At 51.9% G+C, this 12,739-nt stretch overlaps 2 protein-coding genes and 1 pseudogene across 3 annotated transcripts; 2 read left to right on the plus strand and 1 right to left on the minus strand.

The window, feature by feature from the left end:
- Positions 1-365: 365 nt before the first annotated feature.
- LOC137600856 (gastrula zinc finger protein XlCGF57.1-like) lies at positions 366-1,762 on the plus strand (annotated as a pseudogene).
- A 1,537-nt stretch (positions 1,763-3,299) lies between these two features.
- Positions 3,300-11,370, minus strand: LOC137600756 (WAS/WASL-interacting protein family member 2-like). Of its 2 annotated transcripts, none has more exons than XM_068322550.1 (8): positions 10,793-11,370; positions 8,198-8,348; positions 7,935-8,067; positions 7,428-7,553; positions 6,597-7,244; positions 5,597-5,842; positions 5,360-5,461; positions 3,300-5,228 (listed from the first exon to the last, which is right to left on the minus strand). In XM_068322550.1, the coding sequence occupies exons 2-8, from the start codon at positions 8,258-8,260 to the stop codon at positions 5,185-5,187; spliced, it is 1,362 nt and encodes a 453-aa protein (XP_068178651.1). In that variant the 5' UTR covers positions 8,261-8,348; positions 10,793-11,370; the 3' UTR covers positions 3,300-5,184. The 2 variants fall into 2 exon arrangements, with proteins under 2 accessions (XP_068178651.1, XP_068178650.1); XM_068322549.1 differs by having other exon boundaries at positions 3,302-5,228; positions 6,597-7,247.
- Positions 11,371-11,529: 159 nt separating this feature from the next.
- Positions 11,530-12,642, plus strand: mrpl21 (mitochondrial ribosomal protein L21). The gene has a single exon (XM_068322574.1). It carries the CDS (start codon positions 11,669-11,671, stop codon positions 12,236-12,238), a length of 570 nt encoding a protein of 189 aa, XP_068178675.1. The 5' UTR covers positions 11,530-11,668; the 3' UTR covers positions 12,239-12,642.
- The last annotated feature ends 97 nt before the right edge of the window (positions 12,643-12,739 follow it).

Genomic DNA, 12,739 nt, shown 5'->3' on the forward strand with positions numbered 1-12,739 from the left:
GGCAAAGAAAAACCCCTTCTGCTACAAACATTTGCACAGACAACAATCACATGACCCGGAGAGGGCAGACCACCTTTTTCCGGTTGAGAACCATGGCCTCAGACATTGAGGTGCTGATCCTCCTTCCACTCGTGTCACACTCAGCTGCAAACCACCCCAGTGCACGCTGAAGGTCCAGGTTTGATGAGGCCAACAGGACGACATCGTCTGTGAAAGGCAGAGATTACATCTTTTGGTCCCCAAACCGGACTCCCCTGGCTGCACCGACAAATTCTGTCCAGCTGAGCCACTGTGCTGCCCTCATTTAGAACAATGACTGCCAAATATAAATGCATGTATTTCTTTGTTTTTCAGATGTCCAGTTGATGTTGGCGACAAAGCAAGAGGTTGACCCTGAGCAGGAGGATTTAAGGTTCAATCTGGACCAGGATGTCCCTCCAGAACCTCCACAAATCGAAGAGGAACCAGTTGAAGTTCAGACTTATCAGGAGATCGATCAGCTGCAAGGGATGAAGGAGGAGAAGGATGTCACAGAGTTCAGATTCTCTTCAGTCCCTGTGAAGAGTGAAGAAGATGATGAAGAGATGCCTCAGTCCTCACTGCTTCATGATGAAGACATTAAAACAGAACACAACGGAGAAGAGTGTGGAGAACCAGAACCAGATGAGACCAGGTGTCACACTCCACTGAACCAGAGGACCTGGAGGAGACCAGTGAACCTCAGTTAGACTTCAACTACATCCTGGAAATCCACCAGTGAGCTTCTCTGAAGGTGGTTCAAGTTCTGGTGACAAAAGACATCTGCAGGAACACAGTGGAGTTCAGACTGGAAAGAAAACATTCAGTTGTTCAATTTGTAAAAAAAAGTTTTCCAACAAGATATTATCTTGATAGGCACATGGTCGTCCATACGGATGAGAAGGCCTTTTCTTGTTCAGTCTGCGGTAAAAGATTTAGACAAAGTAACACCGTAAGGCAACACATGAGAATCCACACCGGAGAGAAACCCTTCACTTGTTCAGTGTGTGGTAAAGGATTTAGATGTCATCGAAATCTTGGTAACCACACAAGTACCCACACAGGAGAGAAACCCTTCAAGTGTCCAGTTTGCGGTACAGGATTTAGTCAGGGTGGAGGTCTAAAAGAGCACATGGGTACCCATACAGGTGAGGCATTCATCCTTTGTTCAATCTGTGGTAAGGGATTTGGATATGGAGGGGCGTTAAAAAGACACATGAGAATACACACAGGAGAGAAACCCTTTGGTTGTCCAGTCTGTGATAAAAGATTTAGTCGTAGTAGTGATCTCAAGATGCACACAAGAAGCCACACAGGAGAGAAACCCTTCAGTTGTTCTGTGTGCGGTAAGGTGTTTAGAGATGGTGGACATCTGAGACGACACATGAGGATCCACACAGGAGAGAAATATTTTAGTTGTTCTGTGTGCAGTAAAGGATTTAAATGTGATGGAGAGCTCCGACAGCACGTGAGAACCCACACAGGTGAGAAGCCCTTCCTTTGTTCCGTCTGTGGTGAAGGATTCAGACAAATTGGACATCTCAGTAAGCACATGAGAATCCACACCTGAGAGAAACCCTTCAGTTGTTCAGTCTGCAGCAAAAGATTTAGACATAGTAGTGGTCTCAAGGTGCACGCCAGAATCCACACCAGAGAGACACCCTTTAGTTGTTCGGTCTGTGGTAAAGGATCCAAACAAAGTGCTGGTGTCAGGGTGCACACAAGAATCCACACAGTGCAGTAAGGTGTTCAGACAGGTAGTAAAAACACAGTTCAGGGCAGTTGTGGACAACTTTATGTGGAGTGAGGAAAACCACCTCCAACTCAGCGTGGCTATGGCAAAGGAACTGGTGGTGGAATGGGGGGAGGACGAAGGGACACGTAAACCAGGTCTACATTCAGGGGGTCAGTGTGGCTATTGTGGAGGATTACAAGTCCTCCGTAAATAAACAAACTGATGATTTTGCCATGAGTTTGACACGTGGTAGAAAGATGAAGGTAAATTACAAACCAATCAGAAAGATGACTTTCTCAACAATCTGCACAAATAAACACCATGGAGGAAACGCAGAAACTATCAAATGCATGACTTCCTCCCACTGACATCAAAGCTACAAATACACTGCTGGGGTCCAACAGGAAGGGATGTGTTCCAAGTTTCAGTATCAAACGTTTGATGTCCCTGAACGCTATCTGTAGTTCTTCAGAGGACACCAACAGGTAACATGAACCAGGTACAGACTGAACCCACCTGCTGTCTGGAGGTGGACCTGAGGACCGAAGACACCGTCCAGGAGCTTCTGTCGTCCACAAAGCTGCTCCTGGTTCTCGTGGTTTGCTAACGTTCTTTCAAACTGCTCCATGATGTCTTCAGCAGCAGCAGTTAGTCGCTGCAGGACAAAAGCTCTCAGCGTTTGGACGTCACACATTTTGACTCGTTCACAGCACAACTTTTCCTCCAGACACGATCCTTTACAATCTGTTCGCTGATGTGCTCCGAGTCCACAAGATGGTTTCCGGCTAGCAGGCTAAGCTAGCTGCGTTAGCTCGTCGGGGCGGAAGCAGAAAGTTTCCTTGTTGAGCGTCTTCCGGTCCAGAGAACAGAACAGAGTCTCTTCTGACAGCTGTTCACACAGAAAGACGCCAGAAAGCCTCTTTGGGATTTCTCCAAGCTTCACCGGCTGGCGAGGCCTGACAACTTCTACCGCTGCTGGGGCTGTTAGCAATAGCCGAGCGCTGCTTCTTCTTCTCCGTTTTCCTGCTCGCTCTGCCGGCTGTCAAAGGGCTCTTCAGCTCGTTGGCGCCACCGTCTGGACTCCAGTGGAAGTGTTGATTTCTAGTAGCTCATCTCTGGTTCTACCCGACAGCCGTCATGTTCGTTAGTGGCAGCTGCCGCCCCCTGGTGGGCGGGAGGGTAAACAGCAACCTGACGGCGTCACAGTTAAGGCGAATATAGCGATAAATTACTGAAAACGATGAAATAGACGCATAAAAACAAAAATTTTCAAAAATAAATAATCCCGGATAATAATAAAAATTACTGAAATACTAAATTGAAGATATGGTTCTTCTGTTTGCTTTTGAAAATGTTTAAAAAAATTTATATGGAATCGGCGGACTTTTATCCTGGGGAGCTGCTGTTTGGTACAGAAGTTTTGTATTTTCTTAGTCGGTTTAAAATCCTCCACGTTTTCCTCAGTCTACGAACAAAACTGTCTGAACTTTTATTAAACCACCTGTTTTAACAGCATGAATGCATCCGTCAGCGCCCAGGTTGGAGAGAGCAATGCATGCTGGGACCTCAACCACAATCAGACGCATTAGAAGACAGACTTTTGACGCAGGAAACACACCAACACGACGCGTCAGCTTCCCTTTTCCCCGTATTTATTTGAAATTACTCCACGATAAAAACACGGTTGATTAACATGATGTGGCTGCAGGGTGTCGGTTCTCACGGTGGACCGGGGGGGGGGGGGGGGGGTGAGACCGGTCTGCTGTGCGACAGGTGAGCGTACATCCTGACAGGAAGTGCAGTTCAGTTTGTGTTTGGTTGGTCGCTGCGGCGGCTGATGGTTCGGTAAAACCTCACCCCCCCCCCAATCCAGCTCCTTCACCCTTCAGGCCAAACATCCAGAGACGACCTACCACCAGCTCTACGATCACTTCTCTCTATATTACAAGTTTTTTTACAACATAAAAATAGATCATTAACCATGATTATTACTCCTTAATGGAAATAAACAATATTTATTGCATTTTCAAATAAACGCGTTTCTTATTTACTGTGTTGTCATCGACGCCGCGCTGAGAAACAAACGATCACTGGCACCCAATGAGACAACGGCTGGATGTAAGGCAGGGTCCAGCAGGGGGCGCCGCGGCGCCGCGCCGATAGCTTAGCTTGGAATTAGTGTTTTAAAGTCAGGCTTATAGAAAAAAGTGTCTAAAACGGTTTTCTGGCACTTAGTGTTCCTTTTTTTTTTTTTTTGGTTAGCTGCTACCGATGCTAATCTGAACAATCTGCTCCTTGCATAGCAATTCAACAATTCAACACCCGGCGGGTTCCGGACCGACTCCCCTCCGGAGATGTGTTCCCGTCGGTGACGAGCGAGCCAACCGGACGAGACGTCGTCACGTCAACAGGAAGAAGAGTGGAGGAATCGTGCAAAGTGTGTTGGCGCCGTGCAACATCGCCCCCCCCGAGGTGAAAAGATAAAGTAGGAAAGTCAGGATGGGGGGGGGGGCAATTTAAAGCAGCGAAATGGTCCCACAGAAAAATGAGAAACGACCCGGCGAGACGTCGTTCCGGTCGCCCGCGGCGACTGAAAAGGATTTGGCACGCTGGGCCGGACTAAGCCCCGCCCCCCACCTGGCACTGTTGGAATGGCTACGAATCAAAACCATCCGTCCTGCTGCGGGTCGAGGTCCAATGAAGCTCCACCCCTCCTCGTAGGGGTGGGGCTTCACCCGACGCCATCGGGCGAGCAGACGGATGTTTCCGGGTGCAAATAAACGAAAACAACCTAAAGAATTCACGAGCAGTTTTTTTTGTTTCCAAGCAGAAAGCGTGCGTTCACGCCCGTTTCCACACCTCCTGTCGATTCTCACCCCCACATTTAAATCCGACACCAAAATCATTAAAAAAAAAATCAAACAAAAATCAGAGAAATCAGCACAATCATGAGAAAACGCTGGAATGTGTGGGCGTGGCCCCGACGTGTCAGCGTCCAATCGGCGGAGGAGGAGGAGCCTTGTGCAAAGACGGGGGGCGGGGCCCCCCGAGTGATGGGTGAGTGTGGGAGGGGGCGGGGTTCCCAGCTGGTGATAGGGGGTGTGTTTCCTGGTGTGTTGGTGATTCGAGCGCCTTCGCCGCCGCCGACATCCGTCATCCATCCATCATCCATCCGTCATCCATCCGTCATCCATCCATCATCCATCCGTCATCCATCCGTCATCCATCCATCATCCGTCCGTCATCCATCCGTCATCCATCCGTCATCCATCCGTCATCCATCCATCATCCGTCCGTCATCCATCCGTCATCCATCCGTCATCCATCCGTCATCCATCATCCATCATCCATCCCTCCATCATCCATCTATCATCCATCTATCATCCATCCGTCCGTCCGCCTGAGAGTCCGAGTCCTGAGCTGAGGGCCGTTCACCTCCCCACCGGGGGCGCCGGGGGGGCTCCCCTGATCATGGCTGAGGGCAGAAGGAGGGGCGGGGTCACTATGGGTCAACAGTTTGTGTTGTTTTGGTGCAAAAAGAAATAACTAATAAACACTTTTAGTCAATAAAAAACAAACAAGTGCGTCGGGGGCGGGGCCTCCTACCCTTGTTGCTCCTGCTGGGGTAGATCTTGCTGAAGTGCCTGTACTCCTCTGGGGGGGGCAGGTCCTCGATGGGGTGGAAGTTAAACTTGGATTCGAAATCATCTGCAGGAAGACAGACAGGAAGCAGCAGGTTGAAGGGGGGGGGTCCGTTTGGGGTGACAGGGGCCCAGATCCCAAACCGGACCCCACCCGCTGTGGACTAGAACCCCCCCCCTGCCAGACACGGCGGTGACTCACCAATGATGGACTTGGAGGTGGAGAAGGAGTTGTGTCCGTTCCGGATGGGTGGGGGCGGCGGGGGGGGTCCAGCAGGGGTTCTGGAGTTGGATGATGATGATAAGGAGGAAGAGGAGGGAGGAGGGGGCGGTTTGCCCCCTCGGCTGTGGGGCTCAGAGGCGGCCGAACTGTGGCCGCGGTACGGGGGAGGGGGAGGAGGGGCGTCACGACCGCCGTTCCGAGACCCAAGGGACGGCACCTGGGGGGCTGGACGACAAACGACAGGAAGGTCTGCAATCAGCGCCGAGCGGGGGGGTCAGCTGTAACTAATACATGTAACTAAATGTAATGTAACATGAATACATGTAACTCCTTAATGTTAAACACGTAATAAATTCAGTTATTCAAGTTACAAACATAGTTTGTAACTTGAATAACTAATGTTTGTTTCTCTGTTCTAACATAAATCCTTTTCATTTGTCAGGTTATTAAACCCACAGAACTCCATCAATCAAGGATCAAACTATCAATCAATAAAGAAAAATAACATCAGACACAAGTTAGGACATTAACTTTGTTCACTACGTTCAAAGTTAAACCAGGTTGAATTAGTGCATTGTGGGAAATGTAGTTTCTGGTCAAAGATACTTTATTTATCCCGGAGGAAATTGTACACACTGTTGACCTATTAATTTTTAGATGCTGACACACAGAATGATGTGGAGGGCCACATTTGGCCCCCGGGCCTTGAGTTTGACAGACAGGAGGAATGCAGGAAGCTTCAGGAATGTAGAGCGACCAGGACGCCTCCTGACCAATCACAACACAGCTCTGGTGACATGTGACTTCCTGTTTAGTGTTCTGATAATTCGTGTGTTTCCTCTGAGTCTGGACCTAAAAGGGGTGTGACTGAGTGCTATTATGGGATGTTTCCTCCCCAGGAAGATCCACTTCTGATTGACTGCCGATGATCAATCATCTGCAGCGTGTGTGTGTGTGTGTGTGTGTGTGCACGCGGTACCTGTTCGTCTTCCCGGCGGCTCCCTGGCGGGGGGCGGGGGCCTCCCCCCCATCTGGTTGGATGGCGATGATGACGGCGGTGGGGGCGGGGCGTGGCTGCGCCCCTGGCCACCGACCCCAGACGAGTTTTTCTTGTGCAGGGAGTTGCGCCTCTGGGGGAGCTCCGGAGCCCCGCCCCCGTCGCCGTGGGACGGCCCATTGGAGGCGTTACCCGACGGCCTGTACGGCGGAGGGGGGGGCGGAGCAGAGGAGCCGCCGGTGGGCGGTCTGCTGGAGGAGGGAGGCGGCTTCACCGAGCTGGGAGGGGTGGGGCCTCTGTTGGGTGTGGGTGGGAGGGGCTTCTCTCTGCTGTGGGAGGAGGAGGATGAAGGGGCTTTCTGATTGGATGGCGGAGCGTTGCTACGACCGCCTCTGCTGAATGGCGGCGGTGGGGGCGGGGCCGAGGTGCTGTGCTTCATCCCGCCCCCGGAGGAGGCGGAGCTGCTGCTGCTGGAGGGGCGGGAGATGTCGGGGAGCGACGGGCGCTGGGAGCGCGGCTCCAGCGACGAGGGCTTAGTCGGGGGGGAGGGGGAGCTGGAGCGGCCCGACGGGGGCCGGGGGGCCGCCGGCCGGGACCCCGGGGGCCGCAGGGCAGATCTGCCTACCGAGCCTTCTGGGGGGGAGGGGAGAGGGGTGCAATACGGAAAACACATTAAAGTTATTAAAGTCAGTCGGGTCAAAGGTCACAAATGAGTCTTTTTGCTGACTCGTCAGTGATGTCATCAGTGATGTCATCAGTGACATCACACCAGACTTACTCAGGATAAAACGACCACATGACGCGGCCCCTTACCTCCGATTGGGCGTAGCTTCGGCACGCCTCCTTGGAAAAGCCCGCCCATTCCCATTGGGGCTCCGCCTCCAAATCCTCCTCCTCCTCCTCCTCCTCCTCCTCCTCCTCCCCCGCCTCCTCCTGACTCTGGTGAACAGATTGACGTCAGATTAGACGGACATGGAGGAACACACACGCGTGTCCCGTCATGTTGAATAACTCCATTCCTTGCCCTGTGTGTGTGTGTGTGTGTGTGTGTGTGTGTGTGTGTGTGTGCGTGTGTGTGCGTGTGTGTGCGTGTGTGTGCGTGCGTGCGTGTGCGTGTGTGTGTGTGTGTGTGTTAGACGTGTTGAGACATGATTAGCTGTGACCGCCCGCAAATCAGAGAAACAACAGAAAACATCTCAGGTTTAGAATCTAATCTATAATCTATGATCTATAATCTCATCCAATCCCACCGCCTGTGTGTGTGTGTGTGTGTGTGTGTGTGTGTGTGTGTGTGTGTGTGTGTGTGTGTGTGTGACTCACTCTCCAGCACCGGGGCGCTGCGGTCGTTGATCCCGTTGGTCTTCTTTAGCCGCGTTCCTTTGCAGATTTCTGACAGCAGCGCTCCGCGGTCTTTGGACTCAGACGAGCTCAGTTTGGGGGGGGTCGTATTCGCCTGCGGAGACAGAGCACAGAAGGTTCACACCCCCACCACACCCCACCCCCCCACACACACACCCACGTGGCCCCACCTGAGCTACACGTACCCCACGCGTCACTTCATGTGACGCATTCTGGACACTCACCTGACCCAAGGTGGGGGGAGGAGGGGGTCCTGGGGGCGGCGGGGGCGGGGGAGGGATGGGCATCTTGTCCCGTTGGCACCTCTCTGCTGGGGGGGTGAGGATGAGGGGGGGGCGACTTCACCGTCCGAACTCGGCCGACGCGCTTTGACTCCTACAAAACAGAAAGACACAACTGAGCGTGGCTATGGTGACCTTTGAACCCTGGAGCTAGTGAACACACACACATACACACACACACACACACACACACTTGGCTGGCCCCGCCCCGCCTGGGGCTACACACTTCCAGTGCCGAGCAGGTTTTCACAGAGGGAAGCAGAAGGAATCTCACCCAGCGAGCCAATCAGCCGCTGACGCAGAGGCAACAGTGTGTGTGTGTGTGTGTGTGTGTGTGTGTGTGTGTGTATGTGTGTGTGTGTGTGTGTGTGAGGGGGGGGGTGTCCTCTTGGACTACAACCAAACGATCAGAAGAGAGTTTGAAACAGACTGAAACGCTCTTGTTAATCTGGCAGAGGAATAAAAACACGCTAACACGCTAGCTCTGCCGGTGTCACATGACCACACGCGTGTGGCGACCTCTGACCTGTGCAGTTAAAACAACACACAACATCAACAAGTATGACGACGTTGATCTGGACTCTGGAAAGGCCTGATGGGAATTTTCCACGTCCTGACAAACTGCCGACCGAAGCGATTCTCCTGATGGGGGGGGCATCAACAACCTGGAGGACGTCTGTGGAAACGACCAGAGATGGTGATGATGTCATCAAACAGGAAGCGTGACTGAATCTACACCAAACGCTGACGAAACAAAGACCAGAGCCGCCGGTTTGGACGCATCAACGGCCACCGTGTCCACTGGGGCGGTGCAGCGAAGGAAAGGTAGTGCAAGATGATAATGGACCCGTCTACTGCCTGGATAACACCCAATGGACCCGTCTACTGCCTGGATAACACCTAATGGCCCCGTCTACTGTCTGGATAACACCCAATGGACCCGTCTACTGCCTGGATAACACCCAATGGACCCGTCTACTGCCTGGGTAACACCCAATGGACCCGTCTACTGCCTGGATAACACCTAATGGACCCGTCTACTGCCTGGATAACACCCAATGGACCCGTCTACTGCCTGGGTAACACTTAATGGACCCGTCTACTGTCTGTATAACACCCAATGGAGCCGTCTACTGCCTGGGTAACACCCAATGGACCCGTCTACTGCCTGGATAACACCCAATGGACCCCTCTACTGCCTGGATAACACCCAATGGACCCGTCTACTGCCTGGGTAACACTTAATGGACCCGTCTACTGCCTGGATAACACCTGATGGACCCGTCTAGTACCTGGATCCCCTAACCAGAGACCCCTCCAGTCTCTGGTTCCTCTCAGCTCAGTCTGTTTATTTCTGGTGGACCAATGATTCCATTTTCACTCAACCAGAAGTCAAGCTGAAGGCGAACAAACTGGATGGTGACTCAAGGCGATCCGACCCAACGGGACTCAAGAGGGTTTGGATCTGCTTGATCAGACCTCTGGTGGTCGGGTCTGACGTTCAACACATCAGAAGCAGCTTTGAGGGAGCAGAAACGGTCCTGATCCTCCTGACGCCCAACCTGAGATCCACCGATAGCGGTGATACAGTAATCCCTCGCTTATTCACTCTTGAAGATGAGCGGCTTCACTACATTGCATATTTTTAGTAGGTAGTCACGTGATACCGTACGCACATGCTATTGGCTGACAGCATCCGTTGTGTTCCGACTCACGGTTCCTTTTGCGACTTTTCTTGAATCCAAAAGTGCTTTAAACAGTCTGTCGGAGTGTGTGAAAAGGTAATACAGATAGAGGGTGGTTTAATATAAACGTTTAAAATAACCGTAAATGATAAAATAGTTTGTCGCTTTTTTGCAGAATTTGTTTTTCACAGGTGGTCCTGGAACGCATTAACCACGAGGAACGAGAGATTACTGTATATTTTTTATTCATATTTTTATATAAACTGTCTCCCAATCTATAAAAACAGGAAACCGTTTAAAAAACAAACTAAATAAACTTTAAAAACCTTAACGGTGTTAATATGTTAACTGTTAAGTGTCCCTGTTTGACGTTACCAACAAAAGAACTTTCAGAAAAGTAGAATAAAAAGTCTTTCTTGTTCTTTAATGATTTGTTCAGACCAACAGGCCGTGACCTCTGACCCCTGTCACGTGACTAATCCTTCCCATTCTCCGTCAGCGGGAGGTGAGGTCTGGAAGTAGGTCACGGCCGTTGACGTCCGTTGACCCAAACGCATCACCTGTGTGTGAGGCCGCGCCGACAAATACACCCGGAAGTTGGACACCTGTGGGGGTTTTCAGTGACGTCACCAAACCGATCGCCTCCAGGAACTCAGAATCAGTCACAAAAGTTAACTCAAACGGAAACTTCAGCAAAATCAGGACAAAAACAAACAACATTCAAACCGAGTGACATGAAGTTCCACCTGAAACCGGAGCTCCGGCCCCCCCCCGGCCGCTCCCAGGTGAACCTCCGGTGGAAAACACACCTGGGTGGGATTAGTTAGCCTCAGCCTGCCGGCGGCTCACTCACCCTGGCTCGGTGGACACGTCTGGCGGCCCGGGACTCCCCAACAACATGGACCTGACGAGCAGTGGGACACCTGGGGTGGGACACCTGGGGTGGGGGGGTGGTGCTGACAAGTCCCGGTGATGCGACCGAAAGTCACCCGAAACACCGACGGGTTAGCCGGCTAACGCTAGCGGCTAGCTTCGGTTAGCTGGTTAGCATGGAGCTGTTTACCTCCAGCTGTCAGTCAGCGCGGTCCGGCTGGCTTTAACTTCTGTCGGAAGGATTTTCTCTACGGGAAAGAAGTGCGAAATTCACTCCCGACGGCGTTCGAGAGTCGTTTCAGGCGGCAACGGAAACTTTAGCCGCACTCCTGCCCGGCGAGCGGAGCCATACTCGCCGTTAACAGACTTTTATCGGACCGTCTCAGAAACCCGGAAACGGGCCGACCGACACAAAATGGAGGCGACGTGTGTTGCGTTCAGGTGCTGCTCGGAACTTCTACGACTTGACTCGAGTTTCCGTCGTGGGCACAAGGAGTTTTCTTTTAGTTGAAAGAAAAATGCTTTCATTTCTTTCCATTAAACAACGCATATTAGCTGATTCCGCTTGTGACTCAAATGATTTGCTCAAAAATAAACACATGGACCCGTAAAGCTGAACTCCCTCCTGCCATAATGCTATTGCTTACATGTTAACTAATAGATAACAACCTAATAATACATGTATTCAAGTAAATAGTGGGAGATTCTCTACGTATTACCGCTTGTAAAATACATTTATGTGAGTGTTATTAACCATTTAATCCTTCTAATTCTCTTTCGCCACGACAGGATTCCTAAAAATCTCACGCAACTATAAATCCCTCACGCATGCGCAGTACGCTCATTTCCTGTAAAGATGGCGCTGATCAGGACAGCGGAGCTGTGGAGGGCGTGCGGCAGGTTGTTGCCCCTGTTCCCCTCCGCTATCAGAACCCAGAGCTCCGTGACCGTGGGCCCGGTGCCCCGAACCTCCCTGTCCAGCCCCCCGTGGCCGGAACCAGCGATCCACGACCCGGAGGAGGAGCGCAGCCGCCATGCGGCGGTGGTCCGCACCGTGAACGAGAAGCTCCGGCGGCGGGACTTCGGCCGGCTGTTCGCCGTGGTCCACTTCGCGGGTCACCAGTGGAAGGTGACGAGCGAAGACCTGATCCTGGTGGAGAACCACATCGAGGCGGAGTGCGGGGACCGGATCCGGATGGAGAAGGTGCTGCTGGTGGGCGCGGAGGACTTCACCCTGCTGGGGAGGCCCCTGCTGGGGGGCGAGCTGGTCCGGGTGGAGGCCACGGTGGTCGAGAAGACCGAGTCGTGGCCCCGGATCCACATGCGCTTCTGGAAGAGACACCGGCACCAGCGCAAGAAGGTCGTCATCCAGCCGCAGACGGTGCTGCGGATCAACGGCATCGAGCTGGCCCCCACGCTGACGTGATGCTGAGGCTGGGGGGCCTCACACACGGTAACATGCTAAAAGCATGTTTAAAAACATGTTTAAAAACATACGAGAACACGTGAGGGGCAGGACAACACTCGGGACTGTGGGTTACATTACACCTGTGAATAAAAACCACCTGCTGACCTCCAGCTCCTGTCTGACGTCACTGTTGATGATGATGATGATGAAGATTGAAACACCTGATGAGTAATAGTTGTTTATTCTGGAGAACATTCAAGTGTTCAGGGTTGAATGTTAGTTTTATAGTCATCTGAAGACTGTTTGGCTGACCTCTACATGACCTCTACATCAGTGGTCCCCCACCCCCGGTCCGCGGACCGGAACCGGTCCGTGGGTCATTTGGTACCGGGCCGTACAGAAAGAATAAATAACTTACATTACTTCTGTTTCATTTGTTTCAGAGTCTGAAAGATCTTTTATTTTGAAAATGTTACTCGATTCTGTTACATCCGTCTGTCAGTGGACCCCGAGGGACAT

This window comes from Antennarius striatus, chromosome 8 (assembly GCF_040054535.1).
Source record: "Antennarius striatus isolate MH-2024 chromosome 8, ASM4005453v1, whole genome shotgun sequence".
NCBI classification, from domain to species: Eukaryota; Metazoa; Chordata; class Actinopteri; order Lophiiformes; family Antennariidae; genus Antennarius; species Antennarius striatus.

Bases quoted from the DNA above. Each gene is read 5' to 3' on its own strand.
- LOC137600756 (XM_068322549.1), bottom strand. From the start codon at position 8,260: ATGCCCATCCCTCCCCCGCCCCCGCCGCCCCCAGGACCCCCTCCTCCC. The intron at 7,248-7,427 runs GTAAGGGGCCGC...CCTCCCCCCCAG, and splicing joins GAAGCTACGCCCAATCGGAG to AAGGCTCGGTAGGCAGATCT. The intron at 5,843-6,596 runs GTACCGCGTGCA...TTTGTCGTCCAG, and splicing joins GCCGCCGGGAAGACGAACAG to CCCCCCAGGTGCCGTCCCTT.
- mrpl21 (XM_068322574.1), top strand. From the start codon at position 11,669: ATGGCGCTGATCAGGACAGCGGAGCTGTGGAGGGCGTGCGGCAGGTTG.